At 46.7% G+C, this 19,271-nt stretch overlaps 3 protein-coding genes across 3 annotated transcripts; 2 read left to right on the top strand and 1 right to left on the bottom strand.

The window, feature by feature from the left end:
• Nucleotides 1-14,929: 14,929 nt before the first annotated feature.
• PHALS_09282 (uncharacterized protein) lies at nt 14,930-15,194 on the top strand (the record flags this gene model as incomplete). Its single annotated transcript, XM_024724753.1, has 2 exons — nt 14,930-15,058; nt 15,132-15,194. 2 exons carry the CDS (start codon nt 14,930-14,932, stop codon nt 15,192-15,194), a joined length of 192 nt encoding a protein of 63 aa, XP_024575598.1.
• Nucleotides 15,195-15,652: 458 nt separating this feature from the next.
• Nucleotides 15,653-17,233, top strand: PHALS_09281 (molecular chaperone; the record flags this gene model as incomplete). Its single annotated transcript, XM_024724752.1, has 4 exons — nt 15,653-15,857; nt 15,916-16,044; nt 16,100-16,187; nt 16,258-17,233. The coding sequence occupies 4 exons, from the start codon at nt 15,653-15,655 to the stop codon at nt 17,231-17,233; spliced, it is 1,398 nt and encodes a 465-aa protein (XP_024575597.1).
• Nucleotides 17,234-17,328: 95 nt separating this feature from the next.
• Nucleotides 17,329-18,480, bottom strand: PHALS_09280 (Uncharacterized conserved protein; the record flags this gene model as incomplete). Its single annotated transcript, XM_024724751.1, has 5 exons — nt 17,329-17,354; nt 17,423-17,798; nt 17,870-18,121; nt 18,186-18,250; nt 18,312-18,480. 5 exons carry the CDS (start codon nt 18,478-18,480, stop codon nt 17,329-17,331), a joined length of 888 nt encoding a protein of 295 aa, XP_024575596.1.
• Between the last annotated feature and the right edge of the window lie 791 nt (nt 18,481-19,271).

Below are 19,271 nucleotides of genomic sequence, written 5' to 3'. Positions count from 1 at the left end.
CATATGTCCATCTTAATTCGTATGTAAAGAGAAGTCGGTCAATCCCGAAAAAAAACGGCAATGGCATCATAAGGGGGGTGACCAAACACCAATATCAGGTCATGGACGAACAGGAATCAATAAAAACTCTACCCGTGCGCCATTAATAGAAAAATGACATTCCAATAAATGGCGCGATGGTTCGTCGCGTTAAAGGTAGGTCTTGATTGTTTGTTCCATTATAAACATGAATGTGTTTGAGGATTATCGCAGGCAGCGTGAGAAGCGCCTGGACGTTAAGTACCAACTAAAGCTGGTGTACTTTTGCTAATGGAGCTGTCAAAGCACTTGTAATTATCGAAAGTTGATATATTAACAGAGAAAGCCATGTAAGATTTGGTGCGGGATCGAAGTTCGCGAGCTCATCGTTTGCTCGAAGCCCGAAAATGAATAAGAACTTAGCGCATATATACATGCAAGTGTCACAGTGTGGTTCATACGTCGATCATTAAAACGGACATTTTGTTGAAAAACCTACACTGAGTTCATTTCACAGGATCGAGATGGCTCCCCGCCCATGCACGCGGCGAGTAGCCGATCTAACCCAGAAAAACACAGAACTGGGGAGCGCGTTAGGCTTCGCTCACAGCCTTCAAGGCCATCCACTTTATTGGTGAGGGGTCGAGTCATGTCGGCATAGATTGTACTCAACTTTTGCAAGTAGTTGACTAGGCCAAGCCACCATCGTTAGTAACTGTGTGATCATAGCATTGACAAATACACATCGATCTTTGTAATGGGGAGGTCTCATCACAACCTACCCTTTTAGTAATGCAACTTTCGGGGCCGAAGACACGCAAATTTTTATTGATGAATAGATCATTTAAGCGCAAGAAGTCTTGAGTACCGCTCACAATCGTTTACTGTGATTCTAGACATCCAGGGCTCGGTGCTCTGGACGATTAAGGACGAAGACATCGCAGAAATAGGATGTGCGGAGCCATAATATGGCCCGAACTACTGAATCTCCAGATCTTTGAGCGTAGCTGGTGGATTGGATAGACTATGTGGCTTAACCAGCGATCCCGCCCGAAGTCACTGCAGCGAGAGAGGCCCACTTTCTTTTATCAGTAGCTGAGAATATTGTCAGCCATGTCATCGGCGATTGTTACAGTGCGACCGACCGTGCTGCCCTGTAATATATCCTTATAAAGATTGGGCGTTGCGTCAAAATAGCGGCTACATCTACCTTTTTTTATGCATGCACGAATTTATACTTACCGTCAATCTTTCTGACACTGAGTGCAGTGGGGCTGCCGTAGCTCTTTTGCTTAGAGGAAACTTGGATAAGGTCGGCGACCTTTGTCCTATACTTAGAAACAATACGAATTTATCGCAACCCACTTACTCCAAGAGTTCTTACAACCTTGACCGTGTAACCCACATCATTGTGTGATCAGACCATCGTATGTGACCCACACCCTTCCAACCATGGCACGTGAAAAACAAGATTGTGAATATCTACAGGTCACATTCAACTGTCGCCTCGAACGAGGCTCGCGTGTCTAAGACACCCCAACATCGCCAGGGCCTTCTTCACGAATTCTTTGCTCAATGAGCTCTTTGTCGAAGACACGCAATACACCCAGCCTCGCTAGTTCCAAGAACGCCCGCGAGCAGAGCCCTTCTTCATCCCCTGCACGCGATGCCACTTCGGACAACACGTCCGCTACTTCAAAGCTAGCGCAGCCTAAGCTCTTGGTGATCGAGTACCGCGCAGCGCATTGTCAGCGACAGGGTCGCACAACCAAGAACACTGACGCGATATCTTCTCCCGACGGGCGATGGATTACCAAATCGAGGATTTGGAGGAAATCGACTACGAGTCGAATACTACTTTCACAGGATGGAAAGAAGAAGAGAGTGCGGTGCATCAGCGACACAAGGTAAGCCCTGTTCGAGCCTTGCGGACGCCAAGTCCAATTCTCGACCTCTCAACTTTCGGGGGAAGTGGTGTCATGACCAATGCACTCGACGGGCACAAAAGCAGATACTGGATGCTGTTCGCAGGGTGGCTCCAATGCGCGCGAATCGACGGTCGGTCCTTGATCCTCTCAAGGTATTCGGCCTACGCTCGGCGATCCCGCTACAGAAGCGAAGGACGCGATTACTCGATCGTTGGGCGTCTATGTGATCGGGCACCCGACCACTACACAAGCTGAGCTTGACGAACGAGAAGCTGTCCAAGCTCGCTTCTTGGTTCCTCACAAATCACGTTGAATTCGTACCGCACTCACTTCGTGCTCAAAGAGAGGCGATCCTGTACCCGCGATGCGGACGATTCCGCTGGTGCTCGTCCCTGGTGAGACCGCTGTAGATGATGGATGCAACGACACTGAAAACTATCCTTGCTGCAGAACCTACAATTGATCCACAAAGAAGTGGACACGTGAGTGGAACGCCATCTTAAACTCGAGTTTGCCAAACTTAAGGCGCGTCGCCGACTTCCTTCGGATTGTCGCCCTGCAGCGTGTGGGTTGATCAATCACGCTTCCGCGAGCTATGTGGTCTCTCACACGGGTGAAATTGCTACCGCAGCAGCTTAAAGTCATAGCTTAAGCTCGGCTCATGGCCCTTTGGCTTCCTTGGCTATTGCTGAGAAGCACGAGGCGTACGACGATGCGAAACGTCATAATCCCTCTGACCATGAGCGTCCACGACGTCTGGGTAGTCTTGCTGAAGTGGCACTTCAAACTCCAATGAGTTCTCGAAGTCGGGGTTTCCCCTTCACTTCACAAGATACTGGGTTTGACCCTGGCGACGACTTCGACCCACAAGACGTTCCACGTGATAGTGGATAGCACCATTTTCGTCAAGAGGAGATGTCGGCGGGCGATGACAACTGGGTCGACTCCGCTGAGCATCTCGCTGGGGTCACGTACCGCTGCGCGGAAGACCTAGACGGGATGAGCACGTTGTGCACCGGCTGCCTCACGTTAAGTCTATCGCGCCATGTCGGAGCGGATCCTATCCGTTGAACAGACTATGCGTCGCTTGGCGCCGTTGAAGATGGAGATCCTTGCACTCCGTACTCGAAACCAGTTTCTGGATGGTCGAGCACCTATGGGTGCGCTTCGGCACCAACGCTTTTGCGTTCACTTGCGCTGGATCTCGATATGGCTTGAGCAAGCCCACCGTTCACGAAGAACGGCGTTTGACCGGTAGATGAATGCACTACATTGTTCAGAGCGAACTCTCCCATGGTGGCGCTCCAGTGCCTCGGAGTATCAGCGCAGATGCTGCAAAGGACGTCCTCGACGACACAATCTACGCGTTCAGTTTGACCATAGGTCTGCTGTCGACATATTCAGCTTGGAGCTCAGCACCTTTAAGATCGTCGACCAAAACTTCTCAGTGAGACGTGGGTCTCTGTAAGAGATTATTGAATCCGGCGGTCTAAGTTGTCGAATAACACGACACACAAACAGCGTCGCTGTACCGACACCGTCGATGGTGTTCGGTGCCGCCACAAGATAAGCCATCTTGCTCAAACGGTCGACGAGATCACGACACCCGTGTTGCCCGCCCAGTCCTTCGGTATGCCAAACGGCAAGCTAGCCAGCGGCGCCGCTGCAATCGACGAGGGTTTCACCCTTTGACACGTCTCACGTATGCGCACGTAGGTGCCCATCCATTTGTACAGCTTGGGCCACCAGTAGTGGCAACTAGCTGTAGGTCGTCTCACGACCGAGCTGACCACTGAGTTGGATATCGTGGACATCACAGAGAGCACGGTGCTATAATACAGCAACCCTTAAATTAATGAATATCGGGGTAACCGTGCACGCAATCGCGCCGACAACTTCTTGTCCGGGGTTCCAAACCCCCTTGCTCCCAAGAGCCTGTTGTAAAGCTACAAACATTCCATCTCCCGCGTATGCGGCGCGGATCAAATCCGTCACTGACGACGTCACCGGTGTGGCGTGAACAAGGTTATAATCTTGTCTGCGTGGCAACACATCGGCCAAAACATTCGCTCTCCTGACTTATAGTTCACCTCGAAGCTATATTCTGTGAAGAAGGAGAGCCAGCTGGCCATCCTTTGCTAGTTGTAAGGCGACTGAGTCGCAGTGCGTAGTGACGCATGATCTGGGTAGATCACGAACGGCTTGTAGCCGGGCAAATGAACCTTGAATTTGACGAAAGCATACTTCATCGCAAGTAATTTCTTGTCGTGAACTATGTTGTTCTTCTCTGCAGCCTTGAGCTGGCGAGGTTCGAAAGCGATCACTCGATCTCGCCCCTCGGTGTCTGCTTGCAACAGTGCATAGCCAATGATAGAGTCTGAAGCGAACAGACGACGCTGAAAGGACGATCAGGGTCTGGTAACGCCAATATTGGTGCATGAGGAGGCTGTTTTTGGCCCTGTCAAAAGCCTCCTGATGCCCGGTGTCCCAAAGTATTTCGCATCCTTCTTAGGAGATTCGACAATGGCCGTGCCATTTCTGCGTTGTTCTCGCTGTACTCGAGTAAGTAGTTGGCGAGGCCAGGCCACTTGCGCAAGTCTTATGGTACTTGGAACAGGCCAGTTCAAAATGGCCTTGATCTTCGCGGAATCCAGTCGAAGGCCACGCTTTCCGATGGAGCACCCTTATTCGGGGATATCTTCGGCGCCGAAGATGCACTTGTCTGTATTAGCATACAGCTTGTTCGTGTGCATACACTTGAACACCGCTCTTAGACGGGTGATGTGGTTCTCTTCATCCGTCCTCCCGTGCTCCGCACGATTGTGGGCGAAGATGTCGTCGAAATATGTGCATGGTGGGGCCTGAACAACTACGTCACAAGACAATTTAATGTTGCTAGTGCACTTGACAGCTCTTGATCCACTCCAAGATATGCCGCTCGGAGTACTCACCGCTGTCAGCGGAGAAGCTCTCGCTCTCACCAGCAATTGATAATACCCACCGACCAAGTTGAGTGCACTGTACTTTGTACATCCTATCATGTTGTTCTGGAGAACACTCTTTCTAGAATGCGGCGTCTGTACCGGAATGGTGGCAACGTTGAGCTTATTGTAAGTGTGAGCAATACGCCACTTGCCGTTTGGTTTCCGTAAACAAGACGTGGGTGTCAAATGAGGAGATTTGCTCTCACGCACCATTTCTACGTTGTGCTTCGCAGGGAAGAAGGCATCAATGACGTCGCACTGCTTCTTGGGCAGGGGTCACCAGCGTATTCTGCAGTATCTGGTTCCCAGAACCAGGTAGATCTCATGACGCACATCTCGGTCCGGAGGTAGGATCGATGGAGGGTCTTTGAGGATGACGTCTCAAAATTCCTTCGCCAAAGGATAGTCCAGAACCTATGGATTCTCCAGGATCGACGATCCACATTGTGGGTTCAGCACCCTCGTGGTCTTCTCCAAGACGGCTTCATCCAAAAGTGACGACGAGTTGATCTCCTCATTTGGTTTTATAATGACCCCCCCCTGCTAACTTACCTGCCTTCAAGATACTACCAAACGCTTCGAGGGGCATCTCGTTCGGCTCAAGAAGAGCACCCATCGCAGAAATAGCCTCGAGGGCAATCTTCCTCCACCTTTATACCGTTAACGAGGGTGTATAACTGTGCGCTATCGTCTACGGTAGACACACCCTGGATCAGGGTCGACGCACGGTGTCTTCCAGCTAGCATACGACGTCACCGTCGCCTACTTCACAATAGTTGTACGTCTCGGTGAAGCCAGTGGGAGCACGCATTCAGCGTCGTTCAGTGTCAGCCCCACCCCCTGCCCCACCGGAGCCCTGATATTGTGAACAATATCCGACGAAGGGCTGCTAGCTCTGTGGTCTTTATCCAGTGGATAACGTGCCACTCCACGCCCATTTAAAGAATCTTGCCAAGATGCCTGGGACCTGCACCCATGTCACTCGCGGCATGCAGCGACTGCTTCAAAACGTGAACAGTGCTCAGTTGATTACGTGCCACTCCACGTGCATCACTGGGCCTCGCCCTCGATGCATCAGCACTTGGCCGAGCACGTCATGCACTGCATACAGCGACTGCTCCGATATTTAAGCAGCGCTCAGTGGGTTACGTGCCACTTTACGTTCAGCCCACGAGTCATGCTGGGACTCCTGTCCGATACACCTTTGGTGTCCGCTTACTCGGATACTCCAATATCTATCACGTTGACCGTCTCGGTCCAGTGCCCGTGACAATAGTGTTTTTGCCTCCTAGCAGAGGTGGTTTCACGACTCACCAGAGTTCCACCAGGGGACGTGCGCGTAGCGCCAAAGGTCTTCGACTAGTCGATCCATGGCTCATGATGTTCCAGCCATGCTATATCATGGATCAGGTCATACATTAAATCCAAGTCTATGTCTAAGCAGCGTTCCACGCTTTAAAAGTCAAGAAACGTGACGCCGAGGTCTACAGAAACCTTCGACCGTGACAAATGTCCCACTTACTAAGCGAGAAGTGACAGTGTCACTTAACCGCGTCAGATTACAGCTGCCTTCCTTCCATCATGGAGCGTTGAGAATAATTGCCCGACACCCTGGAGTCAACGGAACTTTCCGTGGGTTCGCAAAGCCCTTCACAGTCGCTTCCGCAACCAGTTATCCCGGCTTGCGCACATGTTCGGTGCTCAAGAGCTCGGAGCTCTTCGGGGCTGGGCCCTGCTGACCTATCCTTCTTGAGGTTTGAAAGAACTCACTTCTTCCCCAGTAGACCGCCCCACGCCCACTGGATGTTCTCCTTTCCCCGTGAAAAAGTAGACTAGTTGGAAGCGAAACGTCGGTTTGACGAGCCTTTACGCGCCTTGCGCAGAAAACAACCAGTCCGAAAGTGCCGGGTGTCTCCACAGACAAAATACCGTCAGGGTTTAAGCGCTGCTCGGCAGCTCAAAGCTTTCCCTCCTCTTTCTCAGCATAGCTGTGATCCATTGGCATAGGTTCGGACCAGCGGCTAGAGTGTGCATTCCAACCAAGTCGTGCGGACTTTTAGATGTATCCGGCATTCAATGCCGCATTCACAGTTTCTTCAAAATAAGACGGGTGCACACGGAAGACTTTCATTCTAGCCACGCCTGCGGAGGCCCTCCCTAATGACGCTCAGTGTGACCGCCGCGGGAAGAGGATCGGCTACCGTACCGGTGACGATAGTACGCAACTTTGGACAGAGTCCATCAATTATTTTTTGCCCCTTCGGGCGGCCAGAAAACGCGATCGCACGTGATATGCATGACTAGGTTGCGAGAACACTCGTGAAAGCTACAGCCTTAGCTCCGTCCAGGAGGGAAACGCCGCTTTGACCGAATTGCTACACATCAGCGCCCATTAACGCGCTCGACCAACGATCTTGGAGATAGCTAGCTAGCACCACACGCTGTTGCTCAGTTTGGAGCATGGCTGACGCCATGGCCACCCCACCCAGAGCAGTATATTCTTTCCATCCTTGCACTTGAAGGTCTGAACACTCACAAGGAGCGGCTTGATTCGCGGGAATCATCCGTCGTCGGCGGTGGCGTCATGGACGCAGTCGATGCCAACATCTTCTGACGAAGATGCGCTGGCAAAGCATTTTCATAGTCTGAAAGCGCCTCTAGGCGCGCGGTGATAGCTTCAGGTCCTTTGCGAAGCGAGGGGTTGTAAGCCCTCAGCGCCAAGTAGAAACATCAGCCTTTTGAAACCCGTCCTGCATGAGTCGTAACGACTCCCGTGTTGATTGACTGCAAGAGCTACCAAGGGCAACGGCGCTGCCGCTGCTCATTTGCGTAGACGAAGCTTGGATAAGGTCGGCGACCTTCATTTAAAACTTGGAATCAATACAAGTGTAGCGGATCGCAATCCAGTTTCTCCAAGAGTAATTAAAACCTTAACCCGAGGCTAATTGATGCTTCTGTTTAAAACGTAAAATGTATTTTTCGGTTTTATTTGCGGCAAAGCCGCCCAAATCTAGCTAAATCGACAGGTTTATCTATCCATATAGCAACTTACTGATTTTTGTTTCAGTGTAGCCACATCATTGTGTGGTCACATCATATCCTACGTGTTTGTTGGCCTTCGTCAAGTCGGTCAAAAGTCGCTTGTACGCTTTCATTGTGACCTTATATACTGCATCCGTCAAGTTTATCGGATATCAAGCAAGCCTTCAATCGATGAAGAAGTAATTAGTATATAAGTTTTTCACCCATTAGCCGAAAAAGGCTGCTACGTATCATCCTGTTCGTCATCATTACATCGGTTGACAATAGAAAATTGTACTTCGCAGGCCAGGTTTTAATATGAAAAGTAATTCGATCATAATCTCGGATAACTAAATTGACAAAAAAAGATTTGTAAGCCAGATAATTTTTTTATCCCCCTAAATTGTACTTCGTTGATTTGCCCCGCTATTGTGTGATCTGTCGGCAGATCCATGGGAAGCCAAATCATTGGTTTATCGATGTCTTTGCCTTTATATTCTCGTAGGGTCACTGGTACTCAATAGTACTTTGGTAGATATTCGCGCCGCACATTTCGTGCGCTCCAAACTCATAAATCTTGTTGTAGAATGTATGATAATTTCTTAGCCAAATTTTGGAAATTAGGAAGTCCCGTTGTTGCAAAATCTCGTCTTCAAATATCATGTCTTTTTAATTTTCATATGAAAATTGTTGCATAAATTTCAGCCTTGACAATCGTGTTCAGCACATCATCATGGATTTTGGCATCATTCGGCTCCTGGAGAGAATCGTGCAATTCAAGCCACAATCTTTTTCGATTTGGCAAATGGAACATTACAAAATTTCGTTTTCATAGTCTTGTTTGCGTAGGGATAAATAACTAGACGTTTTACCAAAAGTGTGACACGTTGTGGAAGTCAACAATTTCTCAAATCTTGCTCAACTTCAGTGTTCTTAGCAAATCGATCAGCTTTGCGTCACGGACCATTGCGCGCCACGCAATTATCGGGTCACACTTATGTGGTTCTAAGCATCAAATTCGGATGTACATCATTTATAGGGGCATCAACTGTGATGGTTTCAGTCTTCCAGCTTTTGTGCACTTGTACTATCACTTTAGACTTCGTGGTTCGCATCTCTTTAAACCCCACGGTCATCATTTTTATACAGATAAATGGAGCCACCGTAGCATCTTGTACTCAGAGTGCTTTCGACCCGTTGCCTTCACGCTAACAAACGCGCGCACACTTTAAGAAAAAACCGTCCTTAGGCGCGGAATAGAGATCACCTTGAAAATAAAAATTATGTACAGCTCAAGTTATACATTAAAGTTTCTTTAGCCTATGTAACCAACTAGAGTTTATAAATAAATTTTAATATTTATCATCATCTAAAAAAAGATATATTTTCATGTTTTGCATGCGCCGAGCAGTCCGTGTATGATGGTGTCGCCGCGCACTCACATGGACAAGGTTTTGGCTGTAAGAGCCCGCATTAGTCAGCACATATGGCAATCATCAAGAAATAAGACTTTTCTCTTTCAACAACCAAGGCCTTTTACAATACTTATCTGTGAGTTCCTCGACATTAGCAACCAAGGCCTTTCACAATACTTATCTGTGAGGTCCTCGACATGAATTACCATTGTTAAGCGCGTCAAAGCAAGCCTTGAAAAATGAAGTAATTATGGTAACATGCTGCCAAGTGTGTTGTTACGAAGAATTTAATATCGAAAACCCTGTCCGCTCCAAAACGTTTACTGACACAACATCTTGCTACTGACCAGAAAGCATTCGGTATCGTCTCAATAATGTGCAACGTAATCACTGCGATACGATACAATTCATTGTCTGGGTGCCGTGAAAGTGCATCCATCACCATATTACGCCGACTTGACATATTCTTTACTTCGAAGATAAACCAGGAAGCCATGTAGCCATTTTGTCATTTTGTGCGAGAAATGTGGTGACAATACCGCTGAGCTCGGAGATCATGATATTGAGCAAAATGGGTGAAAGCGGAGCAGGACTCTCTAATTTAATAAGAGCTTTCAGCAGCGCTAGTAAATTCCTCTTATGGACTACAAAATTCTTTTTGGTCGCTTGAATCGTTCAAGAAATAATAAATGAAGAGCACATTGCATAACGCTTCACTTGAGTAAACAAACATAATGGAAAAGGCTGAAGTGTCCCAGAAGATATGAAATGGCTGATCTAAATTAGGAATGATTATATTTAAGACATGTGCTTTTATTCTCAGCTTTCAAGACCACTTCTCTAACTTTGCCCCCAACACAATCTGACATCTAATTTTGTGTAAGAAACTTTTTTGGGTACAAAGGGACATTTAGTTGAAACACATGAAAGTTTGTCAATGCGTTTGCAAATACATATTGGTACATACGCAACTATATATTTGTTGATAGGCCTAATATTAATAAACCACAACAAAATTGCCAAACTGCTTCTACAAAAAAAAATTAGTACCCCCACCAGCCTTCAAACATTTTTATATATATACAAAAGCCTGACAAAAATAGCTAGAGAACTATTCATAGAAAAATGTTTATACGGATGCGTTCAAAGTTGGTCTTGTCGGGGTGATGAATGAAATTTGCTACTCAATGTCAATATCTAGTGCCATACAGCTTATATCGTAGCGTCCTTAGAAAAAATTTAAGACAAAGCCTTGCTTAAGATCTATAATGCTAACCTGACCAAAATATGGACTCACAGTTCCTTTTGCCATTTCATACATTGCGCGGTAGCAAATGCTCAGCGAGCGCCCAATGACTTGGATTGTAAATTCATTACTCACACCTTACAATGACGTACCAAGGCGGAAGAATTCGTCATAACGTATTATTAAGGCTCAACAAGCCCTAGAAAGAGGGTTCCTTTTATCGAGACGAGCTTAATTCATCTAGGATGAAGAGGCCGATGAGACCTCTCACGGAGATCTCCAAGTCCAGACCCGACACCTTTGTTCTTACCGTGCGATGTTCAGCAAAGCTGTTTATTTAAGATGAGGGTCTCAACATGATCTAGACACATTGCGCACTCTGTTTTCATCCCTTGAGTCATCAAGTGCAGCAACAATTCCCATCGGAGTTCACGATGACGTTCAGTCTGGATCAGAAAGCTCAGCTTGCTCATCTGCAAGTAGAAGCATCGCAGCTACTTTGCAGACTCAGTTTCGTGAAGATAATCAGTTATACGAAGCTCTGGGATGAGTAAGACTCTTACTTGTATATGCGCGCGAGCCTCTGCTCAAACAACGAGTGAATGAACGCTCAAAAATGGTTTTGTGGGTGCTTAATGACCCCTCCATTTACCACTACTCGAGAGTACCTCGTGCACCTGAAATGACAGTGGGCCGGTAATTTGTTTTTACCATAAAACCATACTTTGGGTACTGAATGCTGGTGAAAGAACCGAAGAACATCTCACTCAATTCATTCGCGCACTGGTCTGGCAGACATGCCGCCTCATCCATCTCCTAGTATTATTAGCCAGTCGAGGTGAAGAAACCATAACGTCATTTAATTTTGACTCTGCAAGGTGCAATGCACAACGTGAAGGAATAGGTGAAATTCGTTATCTCGAGTTTTGCTATAAATAGCACTGCTGTTTCCATAAAACTGCAGATAAAAGCTTCAGGTCAAGTCTCAGATATATAACAAGTCCGAGTTCCGCCAGCAAGAGAGGAGTGATTGCGCTAGTCGTGGAAAGATAAAAGATGCACCAGATATTATTCGGCAGCGACATCATGGAAATTTTGCAATAGTAAGGCCTAAAGCTCTTAGGAGTTCAAAAGTGTAGGTAATTCTTCCATTGTACCAGACAGCAAATTCAGCATTGCCAACACACTATCTGCTTCATATGGAAGCGGGTCACCCTTGTTTTTCAAGCTGTATTGACGAAGGACGACACTTCCACGGCTGGCTCTCGTGAATTTCCTCGGATGTGATGATAATCTGCCTTACTTCATCCATTGGGTTTGGCGCCATATCGCCGCCCTAAGGCAGGAGGTAGTTCAGCTTTAGGGAGGTTGTTGACATGCTGCTCCATCGTCAACTGAGTTCTTCATATACAAGTAGCTCGAAAAGCGTATCACCATATGGATCAAATAAAGTAACATGACGCAAGCTGAGTTTGCATTTTCGTCGTGTCATTAAGCATGTAGCTCGTTCTATTTTTCTACAACCACGAACCGTCCGATGTACGGGATCTTAACTACGTCGTATGAAATGTATATGGATAGGTATCCGCATTCAATACAAAATTTACAGCTACTACATTCTTACGTGTGCTCCACCGTCCTCTGACATCTACATGACGCATTTGCACATGATATCTCTCCATCTATTTGATCTCATTGAGATAAATATGTGATTTTTGCTACGAAGTGCAGCCGGGATAATTTCAGCAAGTCAAGTTATACCATTATTCTTCACATTTAAGTCTATATACAAGTTGTGGTTGTATCAAATAGACACGGGGGTGGATTAGACCACTGGGGTAAACCTGTAGAGACATGTACTCCGTTATTTAATGAAAATACAACGAATAAAAAATGCTTAGCACCGCGGTCTCTCCGCGCTACCGTATCCTCTACCCTACGGTCAGCACGTTTCGTTTGACCATCTGTCTGTAAACAATCAGCGGTTGACAAGTCCAATCTACCGCAAGACACCCTGCACAAAGCACACCAGAATTTTGTTGTAAATCGCAAATTTATCCGATATCATGACCAGGGGCAATAAATGCTGACAAAAAACCTTGTCGAGGAGCGGCCTGGTGATATCCCAACCGGTAACGGTATCACTGACAGCAGCGATGCGAACCATCTTGCTCAGATAGTCCGCAAACACAAAGCCAATACAAACTTAACGCCAAATAATACAGACAAATCAGCATTGTGCCAGAAGCCACATACTAGCCAATATGTCGATGACGCAAGAAAAAAATAGTTTGACCCCTAGACACGTTTTGCACGCGCGCACATATAAACTTAAGCACTTGTACATGTTGAGCCGCAAGCTTATATAGCTTGCAGAGCAATAGTCGGATTTATTCCAAGCTGGCCGCCCAAGGAGGATTCATAAGCCTCGTACAGTATTATGTACTTAAGTTCCTCGTCATAAGGCGCCTTCACACGTTGATTGAGTTGAGTGGCAAGCCTTGTAACTATAAGTAACGGTGCAAATCCGCGACTTATTTGATAGAAATACATCTGATTTACTGAAAAGTCTTTCAGCAGCGCAACAAAACCTGGGTCTGACCCACAAGCTGTACGTTTCGCCTCATTTCTTAGCAACGTCACCATCGTAGTGTGCGACGGCTCTATGGTGGGGTGACGCAAAGTGCATCTGGTGCTACATTAAGCCGATCGGACATATGCTTCTCCTGATAGGTATACTTGACAAAGAAAGATAACCACTTTTCATGAGTGACGTGGTGACAACGCCGCAGTACATGATAGTTTTTCTGGCAGAGCCCAAATGGCTTCAGTCCGAAGATTATTGCTTTAAAACGACAGGTACTGGCCGGTCCGGATCCATAAAGGCTAGAATGAGGACATACGGCACTATTTATACGGCCTCAAGAACGGCTTTTTCTGCCGCACCCCAACCCCATTTGATATCTTTTGCACGAGAATTGGCGAGGGTTGTGTCATGTCAGCGTGACTTTCACCATACTTGTGCTAAGTCAGACCTAACCACTTCTTTGAATGTCGCTGGGATAGAAGCACTAAGCAATCCACAACGGCCATGATCACCGCGTGTATGAGTGACGTACTGAAATTTCCCAAAAGAGGGAATTGGTTGGTAGTAGTTGTCTATATTGACAGATAATTTCCTCAAGCACATACAGTTCGCAATCGTTTTATGTGAACGACTTGAGACGAATATACTGTTGATCTAGGTCTCTGTGTGGTCAATGCAACCTAACACCTAGCTATGTCATATGACGGATGAGCTTTGCTGATTAATTGAACATTTCTGAGGGTCCTACGACTCACTCTAGCTCGGAGTACTTACTGCAACGCGATGAACTTCACGGGGCCTCAGGCTGGGTAGATATAAGGTTAAGAGCATGCAACAACAATGCTAATCACCAGCACGTTATATCTCGGGATCGGTGTTTGCTCCCGAACGGTAACTACATCAAGCTTACAATAAGCCCGCACAATATGCCACTCGCCGTTAGCGCTTTCGACACTGAATATTGATGCCAGGAGATGAATTTTCTGTCTTTTTCACCTGATACGTTTTGTACTTTGCGAGAGACAACGTTTACGATAGCATATTATTCCTAGGTAGGGGTCGTTGTTGTGTGACGCAGTTTTTGGAAGGTCAAAATTTTATGATACACCACGATTCGAGGGGAACTTCTGTGCTGGGCTTTCGTCGCCTCGTTGTCATACTCATATATAGTTCATTTCAAAGCCATCCCATGCCTTTTAGAACTGCGCGTTTTTCTTCAGGGGCTCATCGTTTAACCCTGCAAGAACGATCGACCTTGCTTACCTCTTAACTGGGAGAGAATGGGACGCGGAGGGCGCTATTACTCAATTCTACCACTGATATTTGCAAGTATCACATTTTTGCTCAGCAGCTATCATATCACTCTTTCCTCCTCAGCTTTCTTAAAATGTCAATCGTCTCTGGCGCGTTTGTATATCTTTCACCCTCCGTATTTGCATACGCTGTCGCGGCATTTAACGTGCTTCGTATCAATTCAACATCTACCGCACCCTTAAAAGAATTTGGTCGACATTTGAGGTTGTGATGTTGTTCGTGCCTGAACGAAAACCTCCTTGAAGATAGAAGCTGCAACCTTTTTTTGAAGAGCGTCTGTCACCATACAAACTATGTGAGGTTGAAATCGGAAACACAGTCTACCAATTCTCGCCTTCCTCAATGAGTACTCGAGCTATCACCACACATAATACGCCTGATTAGGCAGTGCGAGCACCTGTGACATCTGTTGACATATGTTGGATGACCTTTTCAATATAGGTAAAGGTGCGAGTGCCTATTCTCGAGTGTGGCCTCGACGAGCGAATATTTCATCTGGAGTATGGCATCTTAACTGTCTTTTCCAAATAGAGATTCACCCGGCCGTGCGTAGCATCAACGTCCTCAATGTAGAAGTTGGTGGTGTCCCTACGGCGTTTCTTGCCAGCGCTTTCACAGGGCTGGTTACTATATTCAGGCGAGCAATTTTCGCCAATTGGACTCCTCCCTAGAGATGAATAGCTTGTCAAGCAAGTCTTGTTGTCCCGTGGACAGATAATTTGATTACTCGTGCTTTATCATATTAATGGAACAGACTGATCAAGGCTCGGTCGTCAATCTGAAGACATGTGCTCCCAAGTGCAACGGGGTTGTCTTGTACCTCAGACAAAGAGAGCTTAAATCAAACGAGTCCGTGCTAACGAAAACACCGATGAGTTCGTAGGCTCAACGCAGGAGTAGAACCATAGCCTGTCAAGTATATTGGTATAATTTTGCTCTCTAATTTCAAGTGTGATAAAATCCTATGTAGTGCATAGCATGAGGCTAAAAGTCAGCGTATTCTCCTTTCTGGCTCTCATCCGCATCTGTACTAATCATGATACTTGGTCCTACATCAGTACTTCAGAGCTTGGCTTTAATAAGTACGAGGGGTAATTGTGACAATATTGTGACTGGCACGCAGACAATTCAAGTCGTGAATGTCAGATTTCCGTGATATAGCTCTTAACGCAATTATCACCATTCACGCTTGTGTTTTACAAATGCATAGTGCGGACCGTCGACGCCACAGCGCTATCGCTTTCGAAAGCGTGAACGTGGGCTCCTTATTGCTGCTAACTGGCGGAATTCTTCTTATAGCCTCCGCATTGCTCGCGCGCCAAGGCTTCACAGGCCGAGACCATGGTACCCAAATGTCATTAGAATGTGTCTAACGCAGATCTGATCTGAAGCTTGGACACAGTCGTGGGCATTGATTTAGGTACAACGTACTCGGTTGTGGCAATATTTCAAAAAAACAACGTGACAGCAATTGCAGACAATGAAGGCCATGTATTAGTGCCATCCACTGTTGCATATCTACCCGATGGAGGTATCACTGATCTAAGTATTACATTACGTGGAGTGTACATAATTGCATTGTTCAGGTGTGTTGATAGGTCGCGAGGCTCGAACACATCGCACTATAGACCCGCAACACACAATCTTTAATGCCAAGAGGTTTATTGGCCAAAGGTTTGTGTGCATTTTTCGAGCATGAACAAACGATGGGGCTTGTGCAAGCTGAATTTTGTGTTGTGAGCAGTTACGATGACGTTATCAAATCCGAAAATGGTACAATGCCATACGAGTTTAACATCAAGCCACTGCAACGCAACGAATATGACGGTATATGCTTTGCGCTCAACTTACCAAATCACCCCGAGTGTGTGACACCAGTAGAGATTGGCACTGCCATTGTGCGACACCTTCACTTCATGGCGCATCGATATGTCGGTCACAACCAGGTCACAAAAGCGGTGGTTGCAGTGCCGGTGGATTTTAATGAGAAACAACGAAATGCCACAAAAGCCGCATTTCGAGCGGCAGGATTGGAAGTCTCTCGTGTGCTAGAAGAACCAACCGCCGCTGCAATTGCCTATGGTTTGCATCAGGATCAGAATATTAATTTTATGCTAGTGTTTGACTTTGGAGGCGGCACATTAGATGTGTCACTATTATTTGCACGTAATGGCGCCATTACCGTGGTGGATACCTTAGGAGACAATCATCTCGGTGGTGAAGATTTAGATGCGCGACTGTCGGCTTGGCTTCTAATGAGATTTGAATCTCAATTAAAAAAGAAAATTTCAACCCACAATACCAAAACTGAGGGCAAACGCGTCCTCAAGGACCGACCAGAGCCGCCATGTACCATGGCTGGCGTCCGTCAAGCTGCCGAGCTGTTAAAAAGGCAATTGACTAATCTTTCTGTAGTGACTGCTGCTTGTGTATGGAATGAAGGCGATGAATCAATACAAATTGAAGTTGATGTCACGCGATTGCAATTCGAAGAGTTATGCAAACCGTTGCTGGAGCGGACAATGATTCCTGTGCGTGACATCTTGGCAGCCAACAATATCGGCACAGAGGAAATTGACGCAGTGGTTTTGGTAGGAGGTTCTTCACGAATTCCATGGGTGCGTCAGCGTCTTACTGAAATGTTCCATGGTCGCGCACCGCTCTCGAACATCGATCCAGATCTTGCTGTAGCGTATGGAGCAGCGCGTACACTAGACTAGAATTGTGTGTTTGCTAAAATTTGCAACAGAAAGTAGGACAAGTGCTGGAAATAATCAAGAATGTTTTTCGAAGAGCTGACGATGACTTAATTTTTCTAGAGAGCTTGGATAGCTGCTTGCGCTATACCGTTCCAAAGACACCAAAGATTGGTAAACACGTTAAGATACAATATAGAAAGTCCCACTTACCGATTTCTGTAAGGTCTGGGGACGAATGCGCTGTATACAAGTCTTGAATATGCTCTAGTGCAAATTTCCGAAGCCGCTCGTTAATCCCGCCATCGTCCAGGTCAGCACGATAGCCCCGTTGGGTTGCAATGGCTTTGGTACAGACCAGCAACGCCAAAAATGCGCGCAAATTCTGTTTCTTGTTCAGCTCAATCGAGTGGGCGTAGTGCTTGCGTGCTGTCAGCAAGTATTCCAGGCCGCCAATAGTCGAGTAAATGTCAGCTAAACGGCTGTGTGCGATAGCGTCCATTGGGTTAAGCAATACCAATTCCTCGTAGCAAAACGCTGCGTAGCGATACGCGCCTAACGATAAGTACGTCTCCCCCAACTCCGTCCACTGCAAGCAAAGCCACAATATCGTCTCAGCACTTTGCTGTATCTACCGTATCTTTTCGAATACCGACGTACGGCCGCTAGATCCGTGCCAAAGCTGCGCAAGAACTCATTTAGCGCCATAATTACATCCGTTGTCTTCTTCTGCGCCTTATAGATTGCAATTTTACGCTTCAGTACCAAAGCATTGGCCGGGTTCGCCTCCAATAGCTCGGCGTACAGCGCTAGGGCTTTGGCAAATTCTCCGCGCTGCTCCAGTTGCATGCCTTCGAGCCGCGCCACACGAGAGCTACCCGGAAATTTGGTTTGTAGCGCCTGAAGGCACGTCTTCATATCATATAGAAAAGTATTAAAGTTTCATTAACGCATCATGCATCATAAATTACTTTACCGTCGCTAGTTCATCGTCGTGCAGGTCCAATGCAGCGATGAATGTTTGTTCGTACACATTCCATACTGAAGGTTTAGAACATCAGACAAGTTTAGACACACATATATTCCGTATCTTTGTACTTACGTTCATCGCCGAGACCCCTGTGATGCTCGGCTACAAGTAACTTTCCGATGCTTGCAACAACCTGTGGTTTGCGCAGCTTTTCTTTGCGAATATAGTAAAGCAAATCCAAGTACTCGGCGCGGCTGTTGCTGCGCTTTGCGGTCTCCAGCTTACGTTCAAACTCGCTCATGTTTTCAAATCAGTGCTACTCTATATTGGCAGAAGTGTACACAAAATAAAGGAAGATTTTGTCCCAAATGCTTTACTCAAATATTGTCTCTTATCAGGCAAAATGCCGTCAGCAATAGCAAGTGGGGTACGTATCTATTCTCACGACGGACATCAACAAAAGCAGGGTTAACGAAGAATAATAGGGCGTGAAGAATAAGGAGCTTACATGCAAATTTATTTTTACTGATCTTTGTCATATCGAAAATGGACATCTATCTAATCACTAAATGTTTATTAATGGCGACAAAGATCACCCAACTGTCATAAGCCCAATAACAGCGTACCAAGCGCGCCAACCCCCTCGCTCCTCATTGACCAACAGGCGCGAATTCCGCGAGTTGAGGACTCGCAAATGCGATGATAACGCGGATCTGATTGGCGCAATCGAGTCGAGAAATCCGTTCTGCGCTTCAGTGGTGCACCGTCGTAGATTAAAGTACTCGGAATATCACCGTCACTGGACAAGCTCGCACCGACATGTTACAAGGGCCAAGAAGAGATGCGGAATAGCCAGAATTGCAAGTCTCGCAAAAGAAGTATACAATTGAAAAATACGTGCGCCGGATGGAGCTGAATGCGCCGCAATTTATGCGAGCTCTGACGATATGCTAACGAAGGCTGATCCGGACAGTTGACGGCTCTAAGCTATATTGAGGCTTAGGATCCGGCTTCCTGGACTGATAATGAACGCTCACGTCTCTGTTCTAGTTTTTTATGCGGCATATTGTTTCCACTGGTTCACAGACGATT

Source organism: Plasmopara halstedii, assembly GCF_900000015.1.
Source record: "Plasmopara halstedii genome assembly, contig: Scaffold_410, whole genome shotgun sequence".
Taxonomy (NCBI): domain Eukaryota; phylum Oomycota; class Peronosporomycetes; order Peronosporales; family Peronosporaceae; genus Plasmopara; species Plasmopara halstedii.
Note: the sequence above shows the minus strand (reverse complement) of the source record. Positions and strands in the feature narration are given on the sequence as shown.